Source organism: Dermacentor albipictus, chromosome 7 (assembly GCF_038994185.2).
Source record: "Dermacentor albipictus isolate Rhodes 1998 colony chromosome 7, USDA_Dalb.pri_finalv2, whole genome shotgun sequence".
NCBI classification, from domain to species: Eukaryota; Metazoa; Arthropoda; class Arachnida; order Ixodida; family Ixodidae; genus Dermacentor; species Dermacentor albipictus.
This window is the reverse complement of record NC_091827.1, coordinates 69,044,072-69,058,559: the sequence shown is the minus strand read 5'-3', so window position 1 is coordinate 69,058,559 and position 14,488 is coordinate 69,044,072. Positions and strand designations below refer to the sequence as shown.

At 51.7% G+C, this 14,488-nt stretch overlaps 1 protein-coding gene across 8 annotated transcripts in view; it reads right to left on the bottom strand.

The window, feature by feature from the left end:
• Spred (Sprouty-related protein with EVH-1 domain) overlaps positions 1-14,488 on the bottom strand; it is a 213,667-nt gene that overhangs the window by 79,092 nt on the left and 120,087 nt on the right. The window contains exon 1 of one of the 8 annotated variants that reach the window (XM_070522347.1): positions 7,402-7,831. The exons of the other annotated variants lie outside the window; for them this stretch is intronic. Within the exon in view, the coding sequence (XP_070378448.1) occupies positions 7,402-7,424 (23 nt within the window). The 5' untranslated portion in view covers positions 7,425-7,831. Of the gene's footprint in view, positions 1-7,401; positions 7,832-14,488 lie in introns of those variants that run through there. 8 annotated transcript variants of the gene reach the window in all.

The window sequence follows — 14,488 nt, the reverse complement described above, 5'->3', positions numbered from 1 at the left end:
CATACAAGTTATTGAAGTTACCTTGACCGCTAGGTGGTTAACCTTTGGAAAACCGCGAAACATCGCAACGCGCATTGAGCCGCCACACGGCAGGCGCCATGTTGTGTGGATCTCTCTGCGCATTCTTTCTTGTTTCCTTCTTGCGCTGTTCCAAAAAATGGAACAACAACGACTCGCTCGGCTTGTGAACACTTGTAAAAACATGTGCCTGCACCTTCGCGAGCAGCGGCATTTCTAACCGCGTAACCTCGACCACAGGCGAGCATAACGAGCTGCCGGTGTGGGAATAGCGATATTTTTTGGACGGAATCGAATGGTGCCTGAGGCGAACCGAATAATTTGCGGATCATCATCATCATTTTATTTTATGTCCACTGCAGGACGAAGGCCTCTCCCTGCGATCTCCAATTATTGTTGGGAGTCATTTGCGAGGGTGTGGCCCTGTACTGCACCAGAGAGGTCAATTCCTGTTCTGGTGAGGGAGTGTCCTTGTTGAAATTTAGTGGGCCTTCCTAATTTGGTTGTACCTAGATTAGGATAGCCCCACTCGCTCTCGGCATCTTTTGCCGGCGTGTCAGGCGTCACTCCAAGCCTGCAGATGTAGTGTATTTTCGGACAGTTACCAAATAATGAAGAGCCGTTATAACAATTGGTATAAAACGCGTTTATAGGGAGAAATGCGGACTCGCGAAGGACAGCACGTGGTTAGAAAAACACTGTGTGGCGCTCACTATTGCACTTTCGCCGGGCGGGCTTTTCGCCGCAACTTTCTCGAAACGCTGCTTCGCTCTGCGTGTCCAAACTTGTTGAAGCTTTTTTTTTCCTCTTCTCTCTCTGCCTCCCCCCCTCCATCTTTCTCCGAATACGTCAGCCCAAGGAACGGCACTCCCGAGTTTGGCGAATCGTCCAATCCTCCTCCTTTCCCAGCGAACGAGCGGGAGGATCTCACGGCCGACGATTAGCACCTATAAGAATGAGCCTCATTAAAGAAAAAAGAAAATAAATGGCCTAGCACTTTGTCCGGCGAGAGCAAAACGACTTCGCAAACCATTGAGCCGTTTCACTGCTGTCTCGCGTCGTCGTCCCCTGACGCGTCCTCTCCCCCCGTCCCCAACCCACAAGAGCGTCGAGTGATTCATGCCGCTGGAACGAAGCCGGCAGGCAGGAGGACAGAAGAGGGTCGGCCAAAGGAGCGGGAGCAAGGGGAGCGTCCTCGGTGCACCTACGGCAGACGCCATTGCGCCGAAAAGAAGGGGGGGGGGGGGGGGGGGGAGGCCATCAACGATGAAAGCGCAGGACCCCATGAAAAGCCGCCCCGCGTTCGAAGGTGTGGTGTGCACGCCGGTACACGCTGGCGCTCTCTCGAACCGCGCAAAGCAAGCGAGTTTTGTCCCGCCAGCTCTCAGCTGTTTGCCGCGCGTTTGACGTCAGGACACGGAGAGAGCCTCCACTGTTGACTTGTGTGCGCGGGAAGGTTGACACTTCGGAACGACTGACAAAAAATGTGCACGGCGTACGAATTTGCCACGATGGTGGCGGTGGTATTGTAACGGGTTGGCAGCAATCCGTGCGGTCAGGCCAAAGATTTAGCGCACATGTATATGTATCACATCGAATATTAAACGAAAGACGATAGCAACAACAATTGAAAAAAAAAGTCATATGACCATTTAGTGCGATATCAGTTAAGAACTCGGAAGTTTGGTTACTGTGTCTGTCTGTCTTTTTTTCGTTGCGCCGTCACCGTCAGACCACCTCCTCAAGCTCGGCTTCGCTCGTGCCGTGTGGCGAAGCAAAACGAAAGCTTGACCGCTAAGACCGCTGGATGTCGAACTCATGCCGACACGTCGGTGACGCCCCAGTTAAGAGGCCGACTGGGTACGTAAAAGCGACACGCTGACACAAGTGCCACCCAGGCTATATAAGACACGAGCCTTCAGTTTTCGTCGCACCGCAGATTCAGCTTTCCGTCGTGGAAGCTACTTCCCAGTCGCCCAGATCCGCACTAGGTGACACAACGACGCGGCGGTATTCCTCCGAGATCTCCACCACGGCGCGACCCTCCACGCCGCAGATCTCGGATGCAAAAAAAAAAAAAAATACACGCAAAGTAGCGCCGCGCTTAGCTAGATGTCACCGCGACGCTACGCGTCAGAAGAGAAATGTACTCGGGCTACACTTCTCCCTATATTCGCTACAAGTTCAGCGAGAATATTCGACGCTCTTCCAGAGCCCGCCGGTCGAACAGTCGACAAAGTTGGCGAGTATGTGTCGCAGGTCTCAGTGACTCGAAGACACACCGACGCGGCGGAGCTTCAACTTATCGGCCTTGGGTAAACAAGTCCGTCGCGCGGACCGACTCCCGGTGCTTGTGCGATCGAACGCCTTGTCGACACCGGGAAACCCGTACCCGGCACGGCGGATGCGTTCTGCGGTGCTCGCGTCTCCGACTACCGCGATTTTAATCGCTTCCGCTCGTCCCCCTTTCCCGCGTGTTTTGCGTTTTCCGTCCATTCGACTCGAGGTCTACTCGTACGTAGCGTTCCCGAAAGCGAGAAAAAAAAAAAAAATAAACGAAGCCCGTCGTGAAGCAGACGGCCAGTTCAGAGACTGCACGCTTCCGCACAACGCCGTCTGTCTGTGGTCGCTGGATGCATGGTCTCCGAGATTTGTCGCAGCGCGTTTTACCGTCCGCCGCCCGGTGTCGAGAGTTAAGGCTGACGCGCCCCCTGATGTCGATCAGACGGAATCTCCTTCGTGGTGATGACCGAGTCCTCTCTGAATTTCAGTTTTTGCAGCTCACCTGTCCGCTTACAGGAGGCGCACGGTCCGTACATAGTAGACAACTTCCTCTAAGAGGCGTTTTGTAGTAGCTTCGCGCATGTGTGCGCCTTTTCTCTCACTCGCGTTCTGTCCATGCTACTTGATACTAAACGAGCTCTTCCGTTTCTTGCACTTTTTCTGGCTTATCAAACCTCTTGTCCCTATAAGTACGTTTTTTTTTTTACTGTACAAGGTTAACGTATAAATAAAGCTTAATTTATTTTTATATGTTACTTCCCTTTAAAGGAGTCTTGAGCGTGAAAATTGCAGTGCTTAGAAATGTATATATATATATATATATATATATATATATATATATATATATATATATATATGTGTGTGTGTGTGTGTGTGTGTGTGTGTGTGTGTGTGTGTGTGTGTGTGTGTGTGTGTGTGAACTTCCTGTCAGAAGAAATGTACCAAAGTGCAACTCACTCGTCTGCCGCGCTGCTCACCATAGCGAGGTACTGATAGCGATGATCACGTGAGCGTGCCCTCTGAAAAAGCGGGGTGCGGCCTGATCCGTGCCACTAGGCGATCAAAAAGGCAGCGTGCGGCGCCGAATTAGCGCGTTGCAAACGAAAACAAGGCCGACCACACGCGGAGACACACAGAAGCCACTCGTTACGCTGATTGGCGCCCAGCGGATCGAAGTGTGATTGGCCACACAGCCTCGGGACCAAAGAGGTCTGCCCGAGACTTTGCGCTCTAGTAAATTCCTGCGCAGCAGGCTCAACTGTAGTTAAGCGCCACAGCACCCTCGACAGGTTATACATATTTATCCGTCCCAATTAAGAATCGTGACTGACGCCCGTCCTAATTGAGTAAGCACCTTTGATTCGAAAGTCAAATAATTGGACCAACAGCGCCGCCTCCTCGTCGATAGGAACGTGCCTCAACGGCTTCCTCAAGCCGCTATCGTTCAATGACCATTCGGATCGTACGTGCGACCACTCCTCCCGATAAGATGCAAGCACACCCAAGAACGGCCCGAGAGGGTCATCCTTGCTGGCCCGTGTAGGGGCCAGCAGTGAACGAAGCACTGTGAGGTAAACAAGGCGTAGAAAGGGAAAGATCTCGCGTCCGTACACTTGTCGAAGGGTGACACCAAAGAGAAGCAAAATCAGTTCAGGCAGATAACGTATTCCTTCAAAAGCATGCTTCCTTTAATTTCACGGTAAGAAATCGACTACTAGAAGAGAAAATTCAAAGAAAATGGCATATTTCTAAAAATAATTTCACGCCGAAACCTCAGCGTGACACCACGATTTTCTGAGCACTTCGTAACATTTGGGCCGTTGTGGCACAGTAAGCGTTCTCAAAATTCGCTCAAGCTCAGTCGTTGGCGGCTTTACAATAAAACGTACTCCATCTTTACTGATCAAAAATTAACCAGGCCATAGTGGTGGCCGTCAAAATCTATCATGTCACGGCTAAGTATTGGTATGGGAAACCAATAGGCAATGTCGAACTCTCTCGAAGAATTAGCTCCACAAGGGAACTAGGGATTACATTTACCTAGTCGGATACAACTCAAGTCTGCAGTGAAGCCCCGCCCACGCACTCATGACCGGCAGCCGCTGCTCCTCCGCGAGGCAGCAAATAGTTCGTACTTCAAGCTTTCCCTGTTACCTAAATAAGGCGGTAAGTACAAAAAATAAAATGATTAAGCGCGTAATTTCGTACGTTTTCATTCGTCCATTATAGTGGAGCGCTGAAAACCTAAATTTTTATGGACCTGAAATATAACGATTGCTTCGCTGCAACTATTTATTGTCAAGTTTCACTTCAGTAGGCAGTGAAGTTTCATCAGTAAAACGGGGTCAGCAATGAAATGAATTGAACCGTGGACTTTTGACGAGTGAAATAGTCAGACTCTGTACACTTTGTCCATGTCTGTTGCACACCTCATCGCTTCCGCCGATGAAAAGGCACTTCAAGAGCAGCAGACGCTCCGGAGGTATCAAGTACGACGCCATTTTGAAGTTGTCGCATGACGACCATTTTCATGGCTTCTGTGATTGGCTGGCGGAGTAACAGCCCCGCGCGGACCGTGTGTCTTGTTTGCCAACTGCTGCTTTCTTTTTTAAAGTTGTGTCCCACTACAACCGCTCTGTTGCATATATCTTGCATATATGTAAATATAATCTTATTCGCCATATCCGCTTTGCCTGTCACCCCGCACCATGCAATCTTGCAAGTGCCGAAACATCTAGCGAGTCGCCGAAGAGGTCCTCCGGACACATTCGAGCGAGTCCATAACAGCGATGGCTCATTAGAGACAAACAAACAAGAAAAAACGACCACAGGCGTGGCGAGCGCTTCAGTCTTGGCGGTGAAGAGCTCCCACCGTCAGTAAAGCGAGGCGAAGGCGACTGTGGGTCAGCCGCTGCACCGGAAATGGCTCTCGCGGGTAGAGCTACAAACACACTGGCCGGAGGGACGCGAAAAAATCTGCGGAGGAAGCCGGTACGGGATAAAATAATCGCGGCGCAGGAAGCAAAACAAACGAAGCGCAAAAAAAGTACATGTATTACAAAAAAAAAGGGAGAGAGAGAGAGAAAGCGGCACCACGCCACCGCACGACGGCAGCCGGGCGGGCAGGAAACGCAGCAAGAGAGGAAACGGCCCTCTCAGGAGCACGCACGCACAACAGGCCGTCAGAAGGGGGAGCTGAATAGAACCCGAACTGCTGCCGGGTGTAGCGGAGGGGTCCGCATATGCCGACGGCGCGCGGGGCGCTCCTTACAGCCCCCCCCCCCCTCCCCCCGCACACACCATTTCTTTGTCACACACACCCTCCGCAACTCTCTAAGCCCCCGGGACAACAGAGATGCTTTAAGCCAGTCGCGGAAGCTGCAACGCAGCTGACAGCCACACGTACATTAAAAAAAAGAAATGAAAAAGAATAGAAGCTGCGTGTGTGTTGAAGCAGCGCCAGTGAGCGAAATAAGACTGATAGACGCGCGTGAAAGGGCAAATGCTACGCACACCTACACGTTTTACTAGAAGAAAAAAACAAGAAAGGACTGGTCAGTGATGAGAGAGACTCACACGGACGTGCACGAGTGAGCGAAGCCGCGCATGGTTGTGGGGGACACTGCGACTGAATGACCCGAAGGGCCCGAACATGTATTAACAGGACGCCAAGGACCCAGCAGCCGTTTCCGTTTCTTGGGCGGATGTTGTGCCTGATCACGACGCCGCACTCGTCGGCGTCGTCTCCCGTAGAGTCACTCTCCCGTATGCACGCATGCTCACCTCGCAGTCGACGCTGCGTTTCTTTTTCTACAACGCGAGAACGACCACGCGCCCGCCGCTCCTTGGTTTGGTTGCCATGGGAGATCTCTTCGCAACACACACACACACACACACACACACACACACCATTCTCGCTTTTTAAGCATCCCGCGCTGACGCGGCATTCGTTCGATCGGCCGTGGGATGGCGGCGAATAGCAGCCGCGAGAGCGGATTAAAATAGAACGGGCAAAACAAAATCAGAAAGGCCGAAAGACGGGAACGACGGGCTACGTTCGGGATTTGTTTTGAAATCCGCGCGCGACCAACAAGACACTGGTTGCGCTCGAACGTTTTCGGTTTCTGTCTGGCCGCTCGGTGTTGTTAACCGTTCCTGCTTTTTCATTTCCTCTCTCCTTTTTGACAACTCCATTTTCCCTACTCAGTCCACGGTAGGTGAAGAGCCGGGAGTCGCACGACGGAGACCCGCGGGGCCGGCGAACGCCAGAAGTAGGCCTAACCAACGCGGTTTATTCGCCCGCGCATCGGAAGGGATTCGGCGTTCTAGCATCGCGGCACGCAGGTCCGGAGAAGACGGATGGAAAGCGAACGAAAAAGCAAGGGAAACTAGAGCTGGCGGTGCGGGCGGCGAGAGCACACTGGGCAGTAGCTTCGGCCGCTTCGCTGCTCGCTACGGTCGCGAAGAGCGCTTGCAGGGGATGAACTTGAAATCGCGTGTCCGCCGGGGTGTGGTGCGCAGGGTCCCCACGAAGAGGACGCACAGAAGACGGAGGGAGTGCAGACGGAAGGAACTGAACGAAGGACCGAACGGAGGGACGAAAGATGGCAGGGGCGATCGGCGAAGGAGACGAGGAGAAGCAGCGGGCGAGCGAAAGGAGGCTCCGCGAAAGAGGGACGACGCCGTCGCCAGCGCTCCCCTCGGCGTGGTACGACGACGACGCGAACGGGCCCGAAACCGAAGCGGCTCCACAGCGCCGTTTCGTTCGCGGCGTCGTGCGTTGGTTGGGTGAAAGCAGTCAAGTCCTTAACCGCAGTGAACTCGCGAACCGCGTTCGACCTAAACGCGATATCACGGGAGACAAATGCAAGCGCAGCTAACACGGCGTGGGTGAAAGAGACAAAACAATCGGAAAGAATGGTGTTTCGGCCAATGAAAACTCTGCATGAGCGGAGGCGGCGGGGCTAGCGAAGCAAGGAAGGGGGGTACGTCGATTTCATGTGGGGGCACCGATCGTCGCCGCAGTTTGTTGAGAGGTCTTAGCGCGAGAGGCGAACACAAGATGTGCGCCAACGATACGAACCGGCGAATAATACTCACTCGTGGAAGCTAGCTTCGGTCATGTTCCCTCCTCGGATGGAGCGTCATTTTGGTCGCGCGCGGGAGTCCGTCTTGCGATAATCCTCAGGTGTAGGGCGACGACGGCCCCGACTTGCCCAAGACGTCGTCCGCGTCGTCGCCGCCGTCGTGGAGTTGCCTCGATGTCCTTCGCACGGTCATCGGCGGTCGCCGAGTTTCTCTCCTATATCACCGCCGTTGTGCACCGCTATTCGAAGACCCCCCGCACTCGCACGCAACGCACCCGATGCCGCCGAGCACAGGCCGACGCCACTTCTCGCACCGCCGACGACTGCCCCGCCAAAGCCAAGCACACCACTCACAAAGCCCACACCGCCGCTCCGCTCTCCGATACGACGGCGACGTGAAGCACTCCTCCCGCTGCTGCTGCGCGCGAGCAACTGGGAAGGAGAGAGCCGCCGCGCCGGCAGCGCTGCATTCTGGGACGGCCAACGCCGACCGGCGCCCGCCGCGCTTCCTCCGCGCACCGAGTCGTGGGCAAAATAGTGCGCGACGTGATCACGCCGTGTGCTTCAAAAATAACTCGCACAATGACACTACCGACGGTTATGCGCTCATCCGAGCAGTAGCGAACGGCAGTTGTCCTCCGATTTTAGTCGCAAAGCCGCGGTGCCTTTTTACCGTCTTCGTGTTTGTTTGTTGAGCTGGCAAACGGAGTCGGGGGAGGTTTTTTGGATGCTGTCGGGGTGCGGACGCTTGGCGGGCGGAAGGCATTGCTTCTTAATTTTTTTTTTCCTCCGTAAATTTCTTGCAGGTTTCCCCTACACGGAGATGTAAGAACCGTGGCGCGAGAAATCCGTATCTATTTCTCACGTTGCTTTCTCCCTGTGCGAACCATGCGAAAGTCGGGGCTTGAATGAGGCGTGTCTCAATTTGAGAAATAAACAAGGGAGGAAGGGAGGGGGGCAGCAGGAACGTATTTAGAGTAGCCCAGCCTATCGGTTTTTCTTTTTTTTCCAGCCTTATCACCGATGCGGCTTCGAGGTGCCAGCGATAACACTGAGGAATGAGGAAGAGCATCCGCATGCAGCAGGAGTCTGCCGGCTGGGCTATGCCACTCGGCTGGGCTTGCGTTCCTAAAAGCTGCGCGCTGGTATCACCGAAGGCGCACCGTAACAGCGGCTCGCAATCTTGGTGTCCAAGCTCCCAGGTTTCCACCTCATGTGAAGGGGGAGAAAGCGAGTGTTAACTCACGTATGAAAATCTTGTGAAGAAACGAACGTCTGACTTCGCTGCTCATTCATCCAAAGTTCGTTACGTTACGCCATGTATAGCACACGGTACCTAGAGTGTGTTTTTGGTAAACACGGGGGGGCTCGGACGGGGCAGCCCCCTGCGGCGTTTGGGCGTGGCTTTGCGCATCGCGGCAACAGACGTCGAAAAATCGAAGTTGGATTGGTCTACGTGGTCACGTCGATGTGGGGTGTACGTATGCGTTTAGAACGACGGGCATTCGATAATTATTCGTTAGTGCGCAATATACGTTTTGGCGGGGCCGATAACGCAACGTTTCGACACACACGCACACTGTAGTGGTAGGACTGCTTCCACGAGCGAACATGCAAACTGTGGCGTTTCGTAAATGTTTTCGAACTCGCTTGTCCGGCTTCTGAATCGAGTTTCCTTACCACTGTTTCTTTAAACCTCTCAGGCGAGACCTCTCGACGTTGCGGGGTTGTGAAACAAGCGTGTCAACATGCTTTAATGCTCTCGTGTTGCCGTGTAGCGCTCCTCAGTAGTCAGCAATGATTCCTTATTTTCTCCCAGCACGGTCCTTGATATCGGCACTTGCCGCACCATGACTACAGTTTTGAACAACCATCGTTTGCCATTTTCGGCTGCTTAATGCGCGCTACTACGGCGAGATCAGCAAAACGAAAAGCGAAAGTTCTGGCGACTACAGGTATGGTAGAGCTTTCAGTCAAATCTACGAATCCCTTCTTTACACAAGTACAATAGACAATTTGGAAGGCACAGGTTGAGGATAAGTTTGTTGAAATAGGGAAGTAGGGAAGGAAAAACAAGAAGGTTAACTGCACTTTGCCAAGGGGTGGGGGATGGGGGGGGGCGAGGTATTTTGCAAGTGTCCACATGGTGGCCATGTCCATTTCATCTGCTGCTGACGTTCTGATTGGCTGGGCTGGGGTATGCGTCAGAGGGAGCCAGGTGCTCCCAGCCAATGAGCAATTTAGCGGTAGGCGAAATGAACAGGTCCACTAGGTGGACACTTGCAGACTACGCCCCCCCTACACCCCCCCCCCCCCCCCCCCCCCCCGCCCAGTTTGCTACTCTACACGTTAGGAGGGGGAATAAAAAATAGAGATGGAAATAAAGGCAGGAGTTGGGCAGTATAAAGGCAGTATGAAACTGTAAAGACACTCTTTAGCACTCGGCACTTGAAACCAGTAGTTAAACTAATCGGTTCTTGTTAGTATTTAGTGCGTATTGTGTGTGTGTGTGTGTGTGTGTGTGAGAGAGAGAGAGAGAGAGAGAGCGTTACAGCGCTATACTCGTGTTAATAGAAAGATCCTCAATAGAAATAATAGAAAAAAACTCAATAGAAAGACAGTTTATATACCGCCGCCCTTGAAGGCTCGATTCAAGCACTTTCATATAGTATAGTCGAGCTTTGAGCTTCATCTCACTTGTTTCGTACGCAGACTTTCGCCGTTGTAATCGTGGTAGGATTTTACGAGTTTGTGAGGTGCCCTTATAGCAATCACATGCCTCACGCGAGATTCACTTTCGTGATTTGTTCGCTCCACAAAGATGGCCAGACCTTTTTCCGTCTTCGTGATGTTTTTGTTTTTTGAACTAGACAAAAGTGAGATGAGAATGGAAATATACATATCGTTGAATTCAACACACACCCATGCAGGAATCACGATTTTCGGGATTTACCTTTTTTTTTTTTCCAGCAATATGCTGTGCGCAGGTTGTGCTAAACCGAGTATATATGACGCCGAGATGGAGGACTTTTACTGTTTTTTCGTGAGCAGGATGACGAACTTTCACTAAGATCTCTCGAGAGAAATAAGCCTTCGTGACTACATCGCTTGAGCGCTGAAGAACGGTTTAGCAGGTCGGTCTGCTTCGCGTACAACAGTCGTGCCTTTCTTTCGCGCACAATGCGATTACACACGGATCCACAGACAAGGGTACGTGTCCACGAAGTCGAAACCTAGATATTATTGTTTATTTTGATCAGTTCTGTCGCTCCGGCCGCGCAATACGTTGGTCCACGGCGCAACCGCGTCGTTTTTGCGGTGCCCTTGATCTTGCTTCGGGTCGCTGATTGATAAAGGTGTCGCACGTTGCAAATATTTCGCCACTGTCATTACACTTACACTTCGCAAAGCGGTCGCCATCGTGTCGACAGAAGACCGCGTCAGTTTCTCCACCACGCGAGATCACTGAAGAATACAGAGCGCGTATATAGATGTAGTCGCAAGGAACTTAAATAAATAAATAAATAAAGAACACCTTCTACGCGGCTGTACTTTCGCAGTTTAGCCTCCCCGTTATGAGAGGTTGCGTACTTCGCGTCATGCCTTCGGAGGCCTCGATTTCATCCAGTAAGCAAGGACGTGTTCACCACCGCCAGATCAAGAATTCGACGAACCTCCGTCTCCTCGGGTTGCAGATATAGCTCAACACAGAGGGACTGTAGATACCCGAATAGGTTGAGCACTCATGCACGTTTGGATACTCATGTGAGTTCCTTCGTTCCAGAGTGCAATGGGCACCAATCTGTCGTTGGCAGTTTAAGCATACGCGGATAGGCGAGAGTGTGACTGATCCTCGACGTCGGCGAGTTGGCAGACTTCGAAATAGATTCAGTGACTTCCTTCGGCGATTTCTCACTGGGCCTCCGAACACCTCTCTCTCTCTCTGCGTTACACGTTATGTATCATGGAAACACGAGACACGATAAACGATATCTGTGTTTGCGTACACGCCAAGTGTGGAGACTGAGTTTCACTACATTGAGAATGGCGCCTTTTGTCGCTTCGATTGTCCTACGGTAGGAGTTGAGCACTCTTACCGGAACAACAAGTCCCAATTTGTGTGGTACGTTTTGCTCCTCCTCATGGGGAATTTCGGTCCCCGATCCCATTCCCTATGTGACGTAGCATGTAGGCGCCTACTAGTACACCGGCAGAATTCTCCGCATATCAATAAAGAGCTCTCTCTCTCTCTCTGTAGTTTTGCTCTCGCAATGCACTCAATGAGTGTATACTAGATACAGTCTACATCACACTTGTCTAGAGGGGTCAAATGGGTGGTTAGGCTGCTAACTTTCGCAAAAAAAAGAAAGAAAGAAAAACGCGCAGGCCGTTCCAGCAATGGGATTACACATGGCCGTACCACATGCAAATTGTTCATTCTCTCAAGGACAAGCCATGTGTGAAATCTAGTAGCTACCACGACGTAGCAGCTGCGGATGTTGACCCGGCCCCCAGCCGCCCGCTCTACAACATTGTAGACAAGTGTGATTCGCATTTGATGAACAGGTCATGCTCTGTCAGGTACTCTTCTGTCTAACCTAAACGCTAGTTTGGAAGCGAGACTGTTAAACCGAACAAGCTCTCTCTGCGTGCATAAAGGGAAATAATAGAACTTCAAGAAAGAAAAAAAGAAATAATGCGGATCCTCAGATTTTTCCAGAACCCGATTGAATACATCGGGAACATGAATGCGCATACTCTGCTACCGGTTTGTACAGTGCATAATAGGCACTGCGAGTAGATGTCAAATGTTAATTTTTTTTTGTGGGCTCACTTAACTACGCCAAATTATATCAATTTCAATTCAGTGCAGCGAACAAGCATAGCTCGAGGCACTCTGCTACACGTTCTACTATCGTTTACCTTTATTTTTTCTTTCAGTCTAACCAGCTTTCAGCTAGACCAAGGTGCTGCATGATACGCTCACGATTGTTTCAGTCCTGGCATTCTCGTCCTCGCCGTATGTTTGCTCAGAATGACGTATATTTACACTATTATATTACACTAGTAGAACGCCCATTACCCTTGAAACAATGCGTGTGCACATAAGACACTTCGCCCGGACCCCTGCCCACCACTTCGCAAGTCTCCCAGTAGAAAGGCCCCACACGACATTCAGTGCAACTGTCTTCGCGCACCGTGCCTCTCCCAGGTCAGGTTACGCACCTGCGGCAAGACCGTCAATTCGTCCATGGTGTCTAAGCCAGGCTCAAGCAAACCTTACAATCCCAGGACGTCAGAAAAGTCGAACTTGCCGTCATCAGCGCTCAAGGAACTTACTTTACTTCCTTTGTACGAGAAATACAGCTACTGCACACACGTCTATACTGATGAGTCAACTACATCAACCAGTTCCGGTGACGTTGTAGTTATACCATCAATGGGAATAACCCAGCGGTTGAATACTTGCCACATTACTACGTCTACAGCTGCAGAGCTCGCGGCTCTCCGCGACGCGCTTGATGTGATAAATGCTGAAAGTCCTCGAAAATGGGCAGTCTTCTGCGATTCAACGCTGGCCTTGCAATGTGTGCAGTCGTTTCTCCGACATGGAACTCACGATCAGCTCAGGTGCGAAATCGTGGAACTTGTCCATCACTTCAGTGAAAAAGGTCATGCTATCTCCTTTCAATGTATACCAGGTCATTGCGGTATCACTGGAAATGATGACGCAGATAAGGCAGCCAGCTCGGACGTCAAACAAAGAAGACCGCTGCGTCCCCATTCCTCTCTCAAGGACCGACGCTGCGAGGCAACTTCGCATTCTAGCACGCACACTCTCCCTAGCAGAGTGGAATACCGCACATACAAGGCGCACCAGACTGCACAGACTGCACAACCCTTCACTGCAACTCAGACCTCCGGCAGGACTGCATCGACGCGAAGCGTCTCTTCTGTGTCTGTTGTGGCTGGGAGTTGCCTCCACGAAAGCTTACTCAGCACTAACTAGAATGGATGATAGTCCTGCATGCGATGTTTGCGGATGCGAGGAGGACATTGACCACTTATTGTGCCACTGTCCTCAGTTTCAAGCACAAAGACAATCTTTGTCCAACACATTGAGCAAACTAGGTGATCGTCCTCCGAGTGAACAGACAGCACTAGAGCACCGTCCCCACCAATCATCGGCTCACAAGGCAGTGAAGGCACTTTTGTGCTTTCTGAGAACGTCTGGTTGGCGCGAGCGGCTTTGACTCAATGACTGTCTGTGGAAGTCTCTATACCTCGATGACTGTCTGTGCACGACTCTATACATTCACTCTCTCTTTTCCCCTTCTCGCTTGCCCCAGCTTAGGGCAGCCAACCACACTATTTACTGGTTAGCATCCCTGCTTTCCTTATATCCCTCTCTGTCTCTCTCTCTCTCTCTCAAGCGGCCCACTGAGCGAAAAAGCCGGCGTTTTCTCTACCAGCGAAACGGTGCCTAAATTCATATTGGCTGCGACGCCACGTCACCAGTGCGCATCGGCTGGGCTGAGAGGGCGGGTTGGAACACCTGCTGCTGCAATAGCGCGCCAGGCGCTGCGCGAGGGGAGAGGGTATCGCCGCAACGCCACATCACCAGCGCGCCTCGACGGAGCTGACACAGCGACGCGACGCTGCGTGTAGACAGTGTTCGGTATATAGTTGCTTGTGTTACGGCCCGCCGCGCCGCTCTCGCCTACGTTCTAACTGCGCCTTGGTGCGGCCAGGTCAAAACCCTCCAAGCGTCTCAGGGCGCTCGCTTGTCCGCGAGGAGTTCATAACTCGAAGGACCGCTCAGCGGCGTTCAATTGCACATTAATGTTTTCGCATCCGCAACTCGTAAGAAGCGCATATATAGGTGTCCTCGGATCTTTCTAGATTTTATTATCTGCTGTCTTTGTATTTAGTCTCTCCTTGGTACACACCAGCTGCTAATGACATTTTTCCTCGTATATTGTGCCTTATCATTGCGCCATGCACGAGAACTAACGTTTACTCCTCCTATTTCTTAATTTCATCACACATCGCTCATTGATATGTGGCTCATGCCTTACGCATTTCTGTGTATCTGAGTC